The 16,177-nt window shown below is 32.0% G+C and overlaps 2 protein-coding genes across 6 annotated transcripts; one reads left to right on the forward strand and one right to left on the reverse strand.

The window, feature by feature from the left end:
- Positions 1 to 865: 865 nt before the first annotated feature.
- Positions 866 to 3,478, forward strand: LOC111911490 (phosphoglycerate mutase-like protein 1). Of its 2 annotated transcripts, none has more exons than XM_023907269.3 (10): positions 866 to 1,012; positions 1,512 to 1,573; positions 1,685 to 1,792; positions 1,868 to 1,947; positions 2,048 to 2,210; positions 2,474 to 2,548; positions 2,641 to 2,729; positions 2,817 to 2,936; positions 3,059 to 3,103; positions 3,184 to 3,478. In XM_023907269.3, exons 2-10 carry the CDS (start codon positions 1,520 to 1,522, stop codon positions 3,305 to 3,307), a joined length of 858 nt encoding a protein of 285 aa, XP_023763037.1. In that variant the 5' UTR covers positions 866 to 1,012; positions 1,512 to 1,519; the 3' UTR covers positions 3,308 to 3,478. The 2 variants fall into 2 exon arrangements, with proteins under 2 accessions (XP_023763037.1, XP_052621256.1); XM_052765296.1 differs by lacking the exon at positions 866 to 1,012 and adding an exon at positions 1,156 to 1,175.
- On the reverse strand, positions 3,426 to 8,005 carry LOC111911488 (fatty acid amide hydrolase). 4 transcript variants are annotated; one of them, XM_023907267.3, is made up of 20 exons: positions 7,646 to 8,005; positions 7,437 to 7,567; positions 7,235 to 7,344; positions 7,107 to 7,167; positions 6,822 to 7,012; positions 6,531 to 6,738; positions 6,310 to 6,457; positions 6,114 to 6,226; positions 5,944 to 6,019; positions 5,368 to 5,439; positions 5,240 to 5,291; positions 5,067 to 5,147; positions 4,898 to 4,981; positions 4,710 to 4,813; positions 4,548 to 4,640; positions 4,408 to 4,476; positions 4,229 to 4,293; positions 4,090 to 4,151; positions 3,728 to 3,823; positions 3,426 to 3,652 (listed from the first exon to the last, which is right to left on the reverse strand). In XM_023907267.3, exons 2-20 carry the CDS (start codon positions 7,513 to 7,515, stop codon positions 3,593 to 3,595), a joined length of 1,824 nt encoding a protein of 607 aa, XP_023763035.1. In that variant the 5' UTR covers positions 7,516 to 7,567; positions 7,646 to 8,005; the 3' UTR covers positions 3,426 to 3,592. The 4 variants fall into 4 exon arrangements, with proteins under 4 accessions (XP_023763035.1, XP_023763034.1, XP_023763036.1 ...); XM_023907266.3 differs by having other exon boundaries at positions 7,437 to 7,582; XM_023907268.3 differs by having other exon boundaries at positions 6,822 to 7,006; positions 7,437 to 8,005.
- Positions 8,006 to 16,177: the final 8,172 nt, after the last annotated feature.

The raw sequence follows: 16,177 nt of genomic DNA on the forward strand, positions 1-16,177 counted from the left end.
TCCCGTATGGACACAATATTAAGACACCTAAGGCGGTAACCTCCTTCGACATCGTCTACTCTTAGGGTGGAGGGTGTCCATCCCTCCCACCCTCCCAATCCATTGCCATTTAACAACCATATCAACCTTTTTCTCTCTTCACACTTGCTTTCATTCTATCCCACAACACATGAATATTATCCCTCCCATTTCTTACAACCCAAACACATTTTGGTACAAGTTTTCATGTATAAAATACTAACTAACCAAAACTGAAGCTAATATATAATAGAAGGAGAAACATGAAAATATACGGTACCAAGAGATAAGGGTGACAATTGTTGTTACGTCACGACACGAAACGAGATTGGGAACAAATTGAAATTTGAATTCGTGTTCGTGTTCGTGTTCATGCCAAGTGTAAAAAACACGATGTCGTGTCATGTCGTGTTTGTGTTCAAAATTCGACACAAAATTGACACGATTTAACATTTATTTGTCGTGTTTTTCGTGTTATGTATGATTAAATATTAATTAAATAAACTAATTGTTATATTATGTTATCTTTGTCGTGTCGTGTCGTGTTTAATTGGTTTGTTTTTGTGGTAGTTAAAAAAAACACCGCATTGTGACGTGTCGTGTTCGTGTTACAAATAACCTTGTCGTGTCGTGTCATGTCAGATAGATACACGACACAATGACCCGATTTGACACCCTACAGAAAAAGAAAATGATGTTCCATATGGCACCTCCTACCTCTCAAAAAAATCCTACAGCCCACGCTGTCCACCCTTTCCAACCCGATTTATCATGTCATCAAAACTTTAAAAGGGGAGGTCAACATAGCAGTCAAAGGAGAGAAGTCGATGACAAGAATCGAATATCACAATCACAAGTTTCAACCACAAATCAGCACGTTGATGACACATTTCGCCATCACTATTTGTATCAACAAAGGCGCTCGTTTTCCTCCATATCATTCTTCGATTCCTATTCCACAGGAATCGATCAGATCCTTCACTATCTGCTTGTGGTAATTTATCCTAAACCCTCCAATCCTATCGACTTCTTTACTCTTTCTAAACCTTACCCATATCAGATTTCTTAGTTAATCTGGACTTGTGTTAATGCTTACCATTTCTAAACCTCACGAACATATGAAATTAAGATTTCTTAATTTCTTACCATATATATATGTATGTTTGTGTTTTTGCCTTCGAATGCCTATGTTCTATTTCAGTTTTCCTTCGATTATTAGCATTGAAGCTATATTCTATCCGATTTTTCTTTTTTAATTTTCAGATTTGGGATTTATTTGCTCGATAATTATACAGTAATAACACAACGGTTATTTCCAATTGATAATAACTTACATACATCAGTTCACCATAGAACACTTTGAAAAAAGAAACTGCAGAAATCCTAACTTTGATTTTGCATTTGAATTTCTGATCTTTTTTGTTTAATTCCATGCCACATTAATCTAAATTCTTCCAATTTGTTTAATTTCCGTGTACTAATCTTTGTTGCAGTTTGAAAAATGGATTCGACTTCAAGTTTGTATCCATTGCATCGATCCAAGACTCTTCACCTGGTTATTACCCAACTTTTACTCCAATCTAGGGTTAAATCCAAGAAACAGCAATTTATTTTCATTTTTCTATTACAGAATTATATTTTTAAATCTTTTTACATTGCTATTTAGGTTAGGCATGCACAAGGAGTTCACAATGTAATAGGAGACAAAGATTACAAAGCCTACATGTCTCATGAGTATTTTGATGCTGAGTTAACTCGATTAGGCTGGCAACAGGTTAACAAATTCTCCACATCATATTAATTTTCTTTCTGAATTTTGACTTTTTTTTTTTTAAAAAAAAATTGTTAGGTTGAAAATTTGCGAAAACATGTTCATGAATGTGGGCTTGCTAAAAAGATTGAAGTAGTTATTACATCTCCTTTGTTGAGGTAATTAATACAATGGAATCACATTGTTGTTTATTTTTTATTGACTACGTTGAAAATTGAAAATCTTTTTTTTTTTTTTTTTTTGGATTTTAATTTTTAGGACTATGCAAACAGCAGTTGGAGTATTTGGTGGAGAAGGTTACACAGATAAAGTTGATTCAATGCCATTGATGTTGGCAAATGTTGGAAATAGTGGTCGATCTGCAATTTCAAGCCTAAATTGTCCTCCTATTCTTGCAGTTGAACTTTGTCGTGAACATTTGGTAGGTTTACTAGATTCATGATTTTTGCAATATTGGTCCTTATTTGAGGTTTTTGTAACATTTTTAATCCCTGTTCTAAGTAAAACAACTATTTTTTGGTGCCGAAAAATATGTAATTGTTTTACTTGGAACAAGGACCAACAACATTATTACAAAAACCTCCAATAAGTACCAAAATTGAAGGACCAAAAACGTAAATTACTCTAAGAAGAAGAGACGTCATTGACATTTCTTGTATTGTAACATTTTTCTTTGGGTATTAGGGTGTCCATCCTTGTGATCGTAGGAGAAGTGTCGGTGAATACCAATGCCTATTTCCCGCTATCGATTTTTCATTGGTAAACGCTGTTACTTAACTTTTTTTTTTTGTTTTGTTTTAAAATTTTTGAAATGATTTATATGTTTTTTTTTTTATTTTTATGTATTTCAGATAGAAAGTGATGAGGATGTGTTATGGAAGGCTAATGAAAGGGAAACAAAAGAAGAGCTTGCAAATAGGGGGAAAAGTTTCTTTAATTGGTGAGTTCAGTTTCTACTTTCTACCATTGTCGTTTCAAATTATTTTTTATTAGGGAATTTTATTTTTACTTTACAAGTATTATATAGGCTATGGACACGTGAAGAAAAGGAAATAGCTATTGTAACTCACAGTGGATTCTTGTTTCATACACTTGCTACATTTGGTAATGACTGTCATCCGTTGGTAAAAAAAGAAATTACCAAACAGTAAGTTATTCTGTCATTTTTTCTAGTTTTAAATGGTTAACGATTTTTTTTTTTATTCCATGAAAACATCCAAAATGTAAGGGCTTTTCTTGCATTTAACCGATATTTAAAATCTTGTGTAGTTTTGCAAACTGTGAGCTTCGTTCCATGGTGATTGTTGACAAAAGGTGAATTTATTTTCTCATTTTGCATCAAATTCTAAGAAATCTTGATTTCATTTTTTTTTTTTTTTTTTTAATTGTTGCAGCATGTTAGGATCAGATCCTTCAACAACTGATTATCCAGGAAAGATCCCTCCAGGACCAGATATCCCAAGTGATGTCGTTGATAAAAAGCTTGCAAATGATGACACGGTTTCTGGCTCCACTTAATTAGTGACAATTTACCTTTTTGCCCCTCCCCCATACCAAAAAAAAATCATCAATTCTATTCTGTACAATATGAATGAGAAGCTGAAACATTAATGCTACTGTTGATGATGCTTAATGATTTGTGAACTAATAGCTAGTTTTTATTCCAAATTCCAAAATAAGGTTCCAATATTAATACTTCTAATAATTTAATTAAAAATATAATATTCTTTATAGTAGTTGAATACAAACTAAAAACTCGGATAATCACAGAAATATGTCTTGATGGAATATGGATTTAGGGTTTCAGTGCTTGTTTAGAACATTGAAATATGATACTGGCTTCTTAGTTTCAACACGTAGTCCCTGAAATATTTATATATTAGTAATATCATATATTTTATTTATTTATTTTATTGGTGGAATTAGAATAAAATGTACCTCAAATGCAGCAGCCAATCGCAAAATTGTAGCTTCGCCCCATGGGCGACCCATGATTTGTAATCCAATTGGAAGCCCTTGCTTATCATAACCCACCTAGAAAAAAAAATGATTTTGAAAAAAACATTTTTTTCTTTTGCAAAAAAGTTATTTTTCAAGCAACCCTATGCTATGCCCACACTGTCAAATCAAGTACAGTGTAGTCTGTCAGGTGGCTACATGAGAACCCTTGTCCATACTGTCGAATCAGGTACGTGTGGTCTGTGGTTGACATGAAAACCCTTGCCCACGCTATCAAATCCAATACAGTGTGGTCTGCTAGGTGGCTGACATTAGAACCTGTAAAGTAAAATAGTACTTACGGGTACAGAAATGGCTGGGAGTCCAAGAAGATTCCCTGATATGACAAACCGCATCAAATTACCTGAAAAATGAATTCCCTCTTGGTTAAAAAAAAAAAAAAAGAAGAATGTACGTTGACTTTCATAATAGTCAACTCACCGGTAACCTTCATGTTTGTCTCACCGAACTTGATTGATTTTGGGCGAATTACAGGAGCAGTTGTGCTAAAAGAATTAAAACAAGAATTTATATAAAGTGTTTTAACATTTGATTTTATAGAATTTGTAAAAACTATAAAACCCATTGATAGTTTATAATTATAGTGTTATACATAATACCCTGTTGTTGGAGTAACTATGACATCAACCATCTTGAAAATCTCCATATGATAATACATGAGTCTTCGTCTATAAAAAAAATCATATTTAAAAATACAGTTATTATTTGTAAAAAAAATAAATCGTTTTTTTAGAATCACCTGAGGCGTTGAGCAGCAACATATTCTGAAGCTGTAAATGACCGAAAAAGGGCAAAATTTGTCCTTGTGTCCAGTGTGAATTTCTTGTCGTTCCTGAATACAAAAAAAGTGTAAACGGTGTAGGAAGGGTAAAATGGTCATTTATGTCTGAGTCTGACATACCCGTTTTGACAGTGAGGTGTTAGTGAGGCTAATGATTCGGAACCAAATGAAACAAGATGAGATGTTCGTATCTGGTGAAGCTCGGGTATCACAACCTCTACTACCTTCAAAAAGACATGTGAAGGGTAAAATGGTCATTTGCAGTTACACTTACACCCTTGATGAAACTTTAGCCTATATATACTTACTTTGCATCCATGAGTTTGTGATAACGTATTAAGAGCATCTTCACATTTTGTTGAGATGTCGGGTGAGAGGACATCATTAAACCACTATAAAACAAACATATGCTAAATGAAGACGTTTGTGATTTTTATAAAAAAAATAATAGTAATATTGGAAAAAGACGATTATAACCTCGGTGTACTTTCCTATCCGCATTGATGACAAAATACTAGAATTCTCAAGCGATGATAAATCAGGCAAACAAGGGAGAGACTGTAAATTAGATGATTTGTATATCAGTAGAAATTGGATAATTCAAGTTTAATAGGAAGAAATGAAAGTAGGATGTTGTAAATTGTAATTACAGGTAAAAGGGTTATTTTATCGATAGGAGAAGCACCTAAGATTGCTGCATAACTGAAGAAACCAAAGAACCGATTTTATTAAAAGGAGAAAACGATATAAAAAATTAAAATTTATAAGAGTTGCTTACACAAGCATGATATCTTCAACACTTGATGCAATTGGTCCTACATTTCCCATAGTCGTTCCATGGCATAATGCTCTTGACAATATGAATAAAGATTATAAATAATCGTTTAGTTTAAGGAAATCTACTATAAAGTCCCTACATTTTGACCTCATATTCAATTAAATCCGTAAATATATAACTTGTTTCTGATTAAGTCCCGAATACTGGTAAATGTATTCATTTTCATCATTTTTCCTCGTTAGCGGTCCTTCCATTTTTAAAATTTATACTTTTGGTCTAGATTTTAAATTTTACTACAAACTTGGTTCAAAATTTACACTTTTGGCCTAGATTTTAAAATTTTGTTACAAATTCATCATAAATTTAGTTTTTTTACATATGTTTTTTTCAAAATTTTGTTTCAAATATATTATTTTTGCTTTAAAAAATCATATTTATACAAAAAAACATATTTTCCAACAACCACTGAGCTTAACTTAACTGGCCACAAAAGCCCGATCCACATTGTAATTGAAACTCCCAGACTACTACTGCTATTGTAGAGTGGGTCCCACTAGATGAATCACAAAATCTTACCCATTGATGTCGATACGACCATATGTTGTTTTTAATCCCACAACACCACAAAGGGAAGATGGAATACGAATCGAACCTATGATTTTGAACATGTATTTTTATCACCATGAGAATTTAAAAAAAAAAAAAAACAGAATTTTGATTTCTTAATTTCAAAGCCTATATACAACCTCCTCCATCTGTTCCTAATGCAGCTGAACATATCCCACAAGCTACAATAGCTGCGGGCCCCGATGAAGATCCACCCGTATATCTTTCCAAATCATGCGGATTTCGAGCAATTCTGTAAATTTCAAACGAACTTTTATAAAAAAAAAAAAAGAAAAACCAATTTGGAAATTCAAACATGAAAAGTGAAAACATTACCCATAGTTTGAGTTATTTCCTGTAGTCCCTTGTCCAAATTCATGCATATTAGCCTTCCCAACAAAAATCACTCCACAATTACGTAATCTTGATACACAAATTGCATCTTTTTCAACACTATGTACCTCATGAAACCATGTTGTCCCACCTATTGTTATGTGTGTAACTATTAGATAATTAAAAAATATGATATTATATTATTATATTATATAAATATATACCTTTAGATGGATGAGGATAACAATCTATATCATCCTTGATTGCCATGAAGATCCCATCCAATACTGACAATGGTGTTCCTGTATAAAACCTTTGAGTAGAAGCTGCAGCTTGTTTTCTTACATCCATGGCATCAAAAGAAATCAATAGAGGTATTGGAGGTTTTTTGTTGCTGAATTCTTGTATTGCAGAGATCACATGTTCTGCAATCTGTAAAATGGATGTGTATTATAAATGTATATAGATTTATATATCTTGAAGAAGCATAAAAAAAGTAGGGGGAAATGACATACGATTGATGGAGTTGTGATGTTTGATCTGTATGAATATGCATAATCACGAATCTTCCAGTAGTGAAATGATGGGGTTAAATTCAAATCAGAAGAAGGATCATAGTGAGGAAGGCATCTAATGGCTGAGTCAACTCGGTGTTGAGAGCTTTTGTCTTCTTCAATACAAACGACTCCTGGTTCTGGTTCTGGTTCTGGTTTAGGTTTAATATCAAATTTCCAACTCATGAGATTAGTAAAATGGTTTTGAAAAGTATCGATGAGAGTTGGAAGTTTGAAGGAGAAAACCTTGAGGAGGAAATTCAGGTGTAAACATTGGTGATTCTGGTATCACAGTCTCCTTTAACATCTGTGTAGAATCATAGATTGAAGTTTAAACAAATAAGAGAGTTTGTGATTTAGTTAAAGGAGCAAACCTCTGTTATTTTGTTTTGTTTCTTCAAGTAAGAAAGGATCACAGGACCTATCAATGGCGTTTCAAGCAACTTGACAAAAATCCATAGCCATAGCCCAGTCACATTAGGAGCTGTAACAAAACGAACAAATCCAGTTTTATTTCGGAAATGATAAAAACATTCGATCAACAGGTAGAAGAATAAGACGAAGAAGAAGAAGAACCTTGGATTTCTCCAGGATTGTACTTGACTTTAGTCAAATCAACTTCGGTGGCAGGCAACATAATGCGTTTCTTCCCCATTTTCACTCAGGCAATTAATCGAACACTTGGTACGCATTCCACAGTTCTCTCTCTGGATTTACGAATTCTTGGAGAAATCGAGAAGAAATGGTTACAGTTAAGAATAAGTAAGGTCTGAGTCTCAATGTACCTTGTGGTGATGATGATTGATGACATCATGGTTGAGGATGAAAGTGTGAAGTTTGTTGGGTTGGTGATGAAGTGTTTGATATGCGATTTACATGACATCGATTGTTTAGCAAGTGAAGCAAGTGTGAGGTGTCATTCTCTTTGCACTTTCCATGCATTAGAAAGTGAAGCAAGAATCTTTGAATTTATTTTTCTGTTTGATGTAATTTTCAATATTCTTGATATGTTTTATTTAAAAAAATAAATTTATTGGGAGCATAGCATCATGCCTATTGTACGAGTGAAACAAGAATATCAAAGAGGAAGAGATTTTAATGTACATCTCCCAAATAATAATTCCAAATTTCACACAAAAGATGACATTACCCTCATTCCCACTATCCTCTTATAAGCACTATGCTCAAACAAACTAAATAATATAAATACCCAAAATACCCCTTCCACTAATAAGTTGCTCTCAATTTATTTGGTTTCCCAATTTATCCCTTGTAGACTACTTGACAAATCTAGGTATATCAATTCCAAAAGGAAAAATGACTCTTAAGGAAAATTAACTTTTACGTTCGTACTCATTTGGTCCCTTTTTTTTGTATTCAATATACCATCGAACTTGTTGTTTGTGTTCACCATAACCTTTTTGATCGGCTTTTGACTTGTGATAGTCGGTCAAAAGATTATGGTGAACACAAACAACAAGTTCGATGATATATTGAGTACAAAAAAAGGAAATAGACCAAATGAGAACAAATGCAACAGTTGGTTACTCTCCTGATTCATTTTCCATTTACTCATTTACAGCAAATTTCACGTCATCTCCTACTGATATTAATGACTTTATGAGATTCATTTTTGCTTCTCTTCAAAACATAGCCTACGAAAAAATATTATTCATACATGTACAACTTTGTAATGCACTTGAATATTTGTTAGGGGAATCTTGACTAAGCAGACACATTTCATGACTATATTTACATTTCCAATCAAATGATTTATCGTATCGTGGATTCTAGATAAGTCTACAAACGAGTGGAATCACAAGTGCTGCGATTTTTGAGTTTACTTAGCTTTAAGATCGAACTCATGGGATAAAATACAACATCAATATGTACAATAAAGCACATAGAGTTAGTCATGACTATATTGATTACAGTTGACGTCCATCTTTTCAGTTCTAAACCACCACTCCGTAACATTATTCGTGTTCTAGCTTTTTGTAGTAGGTTCTTGAATGAAAATGTCATTTTTTAAGAAAAATGTTAAGTAAGTTTTCCTTTTAATTTATTTTTATTAAATTGTTGATGACTTATATATATATATATATATATATATATATATATATATATATATATATATATATATATATATATATATATATATATATAACACCCATTTGATCAATTTTAATTTGAGCTAAATGTCTAGATAAAGAGAAATTAAATATCTTCCTACTTTTTCTTTTAAATTATCTTCTTATCAATTTGAAATGATGACAAATCTCCAAAAATATAATTAATTTTATCAAAATATGACAAATATCATCATTTCATATGGATAGAAAGATGTATATTTCATATGGATAGAAAGATGTGTAAGAAAAAAAAAATAGAAATATATTTAATTAATCTTTTAGAGGTACGATTTGTGGACAACCAAACATTTTTTTTGTTTATCAAATCCTTTAATTAAATCACATATCAAATATTTTTACAAAAGGACTAATCACTAAATGACAAAGTATTTTTTATTTATTTATCACAAAAGTACAGTTTATTTAGTAAGATATATTTTTCCGCAAAGTTTCTTTATTCATAGTCTCCATTACATAAATCTTTAATAAAATCCACAACCTTTCACTTTCGTGATTCGCTAGGATATCTCGTGGGGATCAATGATAAATCAATTTACATAAAAAAATGTCTTACGTAATAATAGGCCATTTTTGATAAACATTCAAGATTCTCTTTTAGGTCATTTTAATATATATTTTAAACAACTTATGAGGCTTTTTAATCATAAGCACAAACATATAACAAGTAAAGAGATACTGATAAACAAGAACTAGTTTTCTATTAAAAACAAAATAACAAATCAATTTAAAACAATTTTACACAGGAAAAACCTTAACCTTACAAAGAGGACAAACATTCTTATGAAAAAGCCACTCCTTAATGCATTCAACATGGTAACGATGTTTGCATTCAAGAACTCCTACAATTTCCTTTCTCTCGAATCCAACTTGACATATCACACAAATCCCATCTTGATCTTCTCCTTCTTCTTCAAAGCAGTTGATCTGTTTCAGTTTAAGATTCTTGGAGATTACCTTCTTCGTCAAACCTTCATGTCTAAAGCTCTGATCCATGTCAATATTCTCCAGGATAACTACTTCATCTACGATTTCAGATTGCTGCCAGTGTCCTCCGCCCATAAATTGCAGTGGTGGGAGTGTGCGGGTGGAGAAAGACGACGGTGGTGGATACATGTCGACACTGTTGAGTATAGCGACTTGATCTTCATCTACAGACCATTTATGAAGGTACTGTTGCAGTGGTTGGTGTGTACGAACAGTGGTTGGGGTGTTTAGGTATTGGTTTGGAAGAAAGGTGCGATATGGACGTGGGTGACGATTCATAGTGTTGATAGAGATAGAGAGAATACAAGAGAAGTTGGTGTTTGATGATGACGATGATTATATGATTATGGGATGAAGTAGCTTGGGGTTTAAGTAGGGATTGAAGCTATTGTTTTGTTTTAATTAAGGAATGTGGTATTTATTGTTTGCGAAAATATCGATATGGCCGTTGGTATCAACGTATCATAATCTTTTGTACATTTTGGATCGGCTAGCGTTGTATCACCGACATTGTTAGGTTTTTTTTTTTTTTTTTTTTTTTTTTTTTTTTTTTTTTTGGTAAGAGTATCCAGTATGGGCACATAAGTGCTCATTATAGTCGACGTGGAAACGCCTTAACGGCGTTGTAACGGGCCCCCTGCTCGTTGTTTCTCGTTACGGGGTTTCTCGTCCTCCTTACCACCGGGTGAAATGCACTAAAATCGACCGTTTGATGGTTTGATTGCAATGGACCGTTGTTAAAACGGTCAAAATGTTTGAAATTTTTTTTTACCTTTTAAACCTTTATATAAATACAACGATCAATCTTCTTTACATCTTTCTTTCTCTCTTTCTCTTTATATTTTATAAAAAATTTCATGCTTTCTTCTCAATAAAAAAAAATAGAGCAAAACTCAAACACCCCTCCATCATCAAACCCAAACACAACCTCGTTTCTCGAATTTGCGGGTTACGAAAATTATTTCAATCATTTATTGTCTCAAGGATCACTACAAATCTCATACCAGGACGCCGTTTTCAATCCTGTTTGACCACCACTGTAATTTCCCAACTCACCTTATCTTCAACAAAATCTATTTGGTCAAAACCCAAATTTACAACAAAATATTCTTCCTACTTTTGTTTCGATGCAACAAACAACCACCCAACCACCACCTCCAGCACAACCATCGGTTGAAGTTGAAGCGGGAGGTAGTAGGAGAGGGAAAGGGAAAGGAAAAATGAAAGGGAAATCGATAGTGGTTGAAACGGAAAATGAAGACGTTCCTCAATGGTGGACACCGGAGGAGAAATATGCTTTGACGGCGGCATGATGTACTACTTCAAAAGACGAACTCCGCAGAAATGGAATGAAGAAAGGTGCTTATTGGGTGGCGGTGTGCGAAAAATTCCACGCTATGTTGAAGAAAAAACTGTATCGCAATAATGACATGTTAAGCAGCAAATGAAATCAAATAACTAAGTGGTGCAACAAATTCAACGGTATTTACAACCGACTTAAGGTGCAACAGCAAAGTGAAACCAACGACTTCGATTTGTTTAAATCTGCAAAAGAACAATATCGGGTCTAAATGAGACATGTTTTCGAGTTTGAGAAATAATGGGACTTGTTGGGAGCGGATCCAAAGTGGTATAAAACTCCTACATCGTCGGAGGTTTAATCCAAAAGGTCTCGCAATTCGAGCCCGGTCGACGTGTCGGAGGCACGAACTCATATTGACGATGAGATATCCCCACCACGACGACCGCCCAGACACGACAAAGCGAAGCGCGTTGCAAGACATGCGGAGGAGGTTGAGGCGAAAACAAAAGATGCGGCGGAAATGAGAACGAAATTCGATGAACACAATTTATTAATAAAAGGAAAAATGACTTGAAACGTCGTCACTTGGAGTTCGTAGAAAGGCAAGCATGAGAGAAGCAGGAAAAAAAAAGATAACACTTGACTCATCAGTTGTTAATTCTTCGGATTAGCGAGAAAGGTTAATTATGATAGTAGTAAAATATTATGGTTTTAGGTTTAATTTAAATGTTATTGGGTTAATTAGGACTTGGAAAAAATGTTATCTTTTGAAATTAAGTCTTTTTTATTGTAATCTTAATTTTAGTTTTTAAATATTATGTCTTTTTTTTTGTTTTTTAAATATTATATTTTATAAAAATGTATTTTTTTATTAATTTAAAAAAAGACAAACGAATAAAGTAAAGAAAAAAGAACTCGAAAAAATAAACACAAAAAAATGACATGAAAAAAAGTTGGTGTTACATTTTATTATAACATGAAAACCATTTCCCCACTTGGTGTTATAACACCATTGGTGATGTGGCATGTGGGGTGATACCAATTTGATGTTACATCTAATTACCAATACCCAATGCTCTAAGAAAACTATTGGGATGGTTGTGTGTTACGGCCAGTTTATTAATCTTCGACATTATTTTTATAAAGATCTCTTATATATAAAGCCTATTTGTGTAATTTATGTGAAACATGAGACCATCACTATAAATTTGCTATTAGGGTGGACCTATTTCTATAATTTTATGAAATATATCAAAAATTTCTATTCCCTCGGTCCCAAATTAATAGTCTATGTTTTCTTTTTGGTTTGTCTCAAAATAATTGTCAATTTCTAAAAATAAATATCATTTTTACCAAAATACCTTTCATTATTATTAAAACTACATTGGAATTAAATGCAACTACCATAGATTAAACAAAAAGGTATAGTTGTCATTTCATTTAATAAGTTAATGATAATTAATGTTTCCTTAATCTTATGTTTTTTTGTCTATGGACAATAATTTTGGGACGGATGGAGTATTATTTTTTAATTAGACAATGACTATTTTACTATTTTTGTAATTTTGGGAAACACATGGAATATTTATGTAGCTTTGCCATTTGATAGAGTCTATTTTTATAATTTTATTAAATATAGAACCATTTCTATATTTTTATCAAATAGAGATTTACTATATTATTTCTATAATTTTGTGAAAGGTAGACACCCTTTTTCCTTTTTTCTTTTATTTATTTATTTATTTATTAAATTCTTGATTAGGCATATACTATTTATGTAAATTTATGAAATATTTGATAATTTTTGTAACTTTTCTATTAAACATGGATTATATTTGTAAACTTACATATTAAGCAAGACCATTTTTGTAAAATTTCTCCAGGTGTTTATAAAATACTTATATTTGATAATCTAACCTGGTAAATTATTTTTATCAAATATCATGTTCTTATTGAATTTGACACATGTCATTTTTTAGGATGTTTTTTATTATTTTTTTCCCACTTATTTTTTTTGTATTTTTCATTTTTCTTAAATTTAAAATCCAAATTTTAATAAAATTTATATATGTAAGATAGATCATTATATTAAATATCAGAATAAATACTCTTTAAAGATTTCTTTCCTTCTTGTTTCAAATCTCTTAGAATGTATATTAAATTAATTAATTAATTTATTATATCATTTGTATTTATGTAAAACTATTGCTTTAAAAATTACACAAGCCTTATAACTTTATTAAACTTTTATTTTTTATAAACACATGTACTACATGGGTCTCACGCCTAGTTAATAATATGTAGCTATAAAATTTTATGTGATATTTTTCGATATACATATTTTGAACGTTAGAATTAAATTTTTAACCTCTTAAGACGAAAGAAATATATATATTTGTCATCATTTCTAACATTTTTTTACATCACTGTTACATCATTTTTTTTTCTCTTTCTTCACACTTCTACCTCTCTCATCTCATAACATATAAAAATCCATATTTTTCATCTCCCAAAATTAATTTAGTTAGTTTTTTTTTAAATAAATACAAACTAATGATGTAACATCATGTTTTTGGGGTTAGAAGTTTTGAGTTTTTTCAGTAACAATAAAATTTTCTTTAAATAAAATAAATTGAAGTGAGATAAATAAATAAATAGAAGTAAACAATTTAGAATGATATGTATAATCAAGAAATTGATGAGGTTGTGATCTTTGATATGTATAAATATGTATAATCACAAATCTTTCAATAGCGAAATGATGAGGCTAAATTAGAGGCATGATCATAGTGAGGAAGACATCAAATGGTTAAGGCTATATTTGGCAGACTAACTGAAAAACTACTTGTTAACTGAAAAACTGACTGTTGTCTGAAATGGTAGCTGCTAGTTGATAAGCTAGGAGCTAGCTGATAAAATTTGGCGTTTGGTAAAAACTAGCTGATAAGGTGGTTAGAAAATATAAAATACATAAAAAGAAATTTACGAAAATGATTCAATTTTTATAAAACAAATATGTAAATCATAAAATTAAATTAAAGAAAATACTAAATAACATTTTTACGACTATTTATGTTTAAGTGAAATGTCGTGCATTCCAGATCATATTCGCAATATTGTCACAAATTTCTCGCATCTCATGTCGTGACTGTCGAATATTATCATGACTAAATCTTGAATAATTCTTTTGTTCTTCTCTAGGTATGTAATTATGTTGTTGAACAATGTTGAAAATCATTTCTTCGAATATAGTTATGAAGGGTAAATGTGGCCATGATCATATCTATTTGAGTATTCTCACTAAATTTTGGCATTCTGTTCAATATGTTCCACATTTTCTTCAACACTCCAAACGAACGTTCAATACAACTTCGAAGAGATGAAAATAAGCGGTTAAAAGCCTCTTGAGCATTGGTTGGAAGTACATGTTAAAATTGTGACTGGTGATATCTAAGACGTGGATACGGTGCCAGATATCCTTTTCGGTCAGGGTATCCTTTGTCTACTACGTAATATTTTCCTATATAAAAATAGATAAATAATAAATTCAAATGATTGTTAACGCAACAAATATTAAAAAGTAAAAAAGTAATTGTACCTTCAGGGGGCTTAGGAAAATTCATAAAAGGTGTCTCAATTGCATGAAGGAACACTCGAGTATCATGCGCCGATCCTTCCCACCCTACATGTATAAACATAAAACACATGTCAAAGTCACATGCGTCCATTACATTGAACGTAGGGACTCCTTTTCTTCCCCTATATCTCATTTGGTCGACCATCAGGATACATGCATCTATATGAGTACCATCAATGCATCCAATGAAATCCTGTTAAGAAAATGTTTAAATTACAATACTGAAACATATGAAAACAAAATACCACAATGAATTACCTTTAAATAAGGCATATATCGACTATCATTTTCAATATGAGACGGTATGCAATGAAATGTTGCATCTTTAGGACTAATATACTCACCTGCAAGACCCATGAACCCTTTGCTCCTTCCACATATTGATTCCAACACATCATGAAAAGCTCGGCTAATTGTCTCTTCAGAACGTTGAAACCTCTCGGAAACGTCTCTGTTAGAAAGACCTAGTGCAACTGTATACAAGAATATTCCAACCTTTTCTTTTACTGATATTCTATCACTTGACTTCAACCCATAATTTTTTTATCCAAGTCATCACATAGTTGTGTAAATAAACTGGCACTCATACGGAAAGCATTAATACATCGTATTGGATGACCGTCCAAGATCTCGTTCATCCACGCTTCTCCTGTCTGCTTTGAAGTCATACACGGCTCCTTGTAAATATGAGTGTAGTAATAATTAACCACTCCTACATGTTCTTCTAGAATACTCAATGTTAAAAGTAGAAGAAGTTGATTCCTTTGATTGTCATCCATTGTAAGATGTATTCATTAATAACATTACAAGAAAAATAAATAAATACCAAGTAGGAAGGTAACACCAAACTAAAATACAAAACATTGCAAATAAACAAGACTGAAATCCAATGAAAAGATAAACATCAAATTAATTACTAACATTAAGTTTCCAAATAAGAATATTCACTAAAAAATCCATTCAACCTAAATTCCTCAAATTGTGTTTCTCGTATGAGCAAACTTCAACCAAGCCAATCTAGCATCATCACTCGACATCTCAAAGAATATATCTTTGTTACTTGGATCCCGAAACATAAGCATCGCATGACACCAAATATCGCCACCAACCTTCAAATCATCATTTGCAGCTATCCGGTTCATAATTTCCATTATCTGCTTAATATTAGGTCCTACATCGTCCTTTTTAGTGTTTGGACCTTGCTTGATCAAACCCACAATATCTGAATGGATTTCGTGAA

Source organism: Lactuca sativa, chromosome 7 (genome assembly GCF_002870075.4).
Source record: "Lactuca sativa cultivar Salinas chromosome 7, Lsat_Salinas_v11, whole genome shotgun sequence".
NCBI lineage: Eukaryota > Viridiplantae > Streptophyta > Magnoliopsida > Asterales > Asteraceae > Lactuca > Lactuca sativa.

Bases quoted from the DNA above. Each gene is read 5' to 3' on its own strand.
- LOC111911490 (XM_023907269.3), top strand. From the start codon at position 1,520: ATGGATTCGACTTCAAGTTTGTATCCATTGCATCGATCCAAGACTCTT. The intron at 2,937-3,058 runs GTAAGTTATTCT...AATCTTGTGTAG, and splicing joins AAAAAAGAAATTACCAAACA to TTTTGCAAACTGTGAGCTTC. The intron at 3,104-3,183 runs GTGAATTTATTT...TAATTGTTGCAG, and splicing joins ATGGTGATTGTTGACAAAAG to CATGTTAGGATCAGATCCTT.
- LOC111911488 (XM_023907267.3), bottom strand. From the start codon at position 7,515: ATGGGGAAGAAACGCATTATGTTGCCTGCCACCGAAGTTGATTTGACT. The intron at 6,227-6,309 runs GTAATGTTTTCA...TGAAATTTACAG, and splicing joins GGAAATAACTCAAACTATGG to AATTGCTCGAAATCCGCATG. The intron at 4,641-4,709 runs GTATGTCAGACT...TTTTGTATTCAG, and splicing joins ACACCTCACTGTCAAAACGG to GAACGACAAGAAATTCACAC.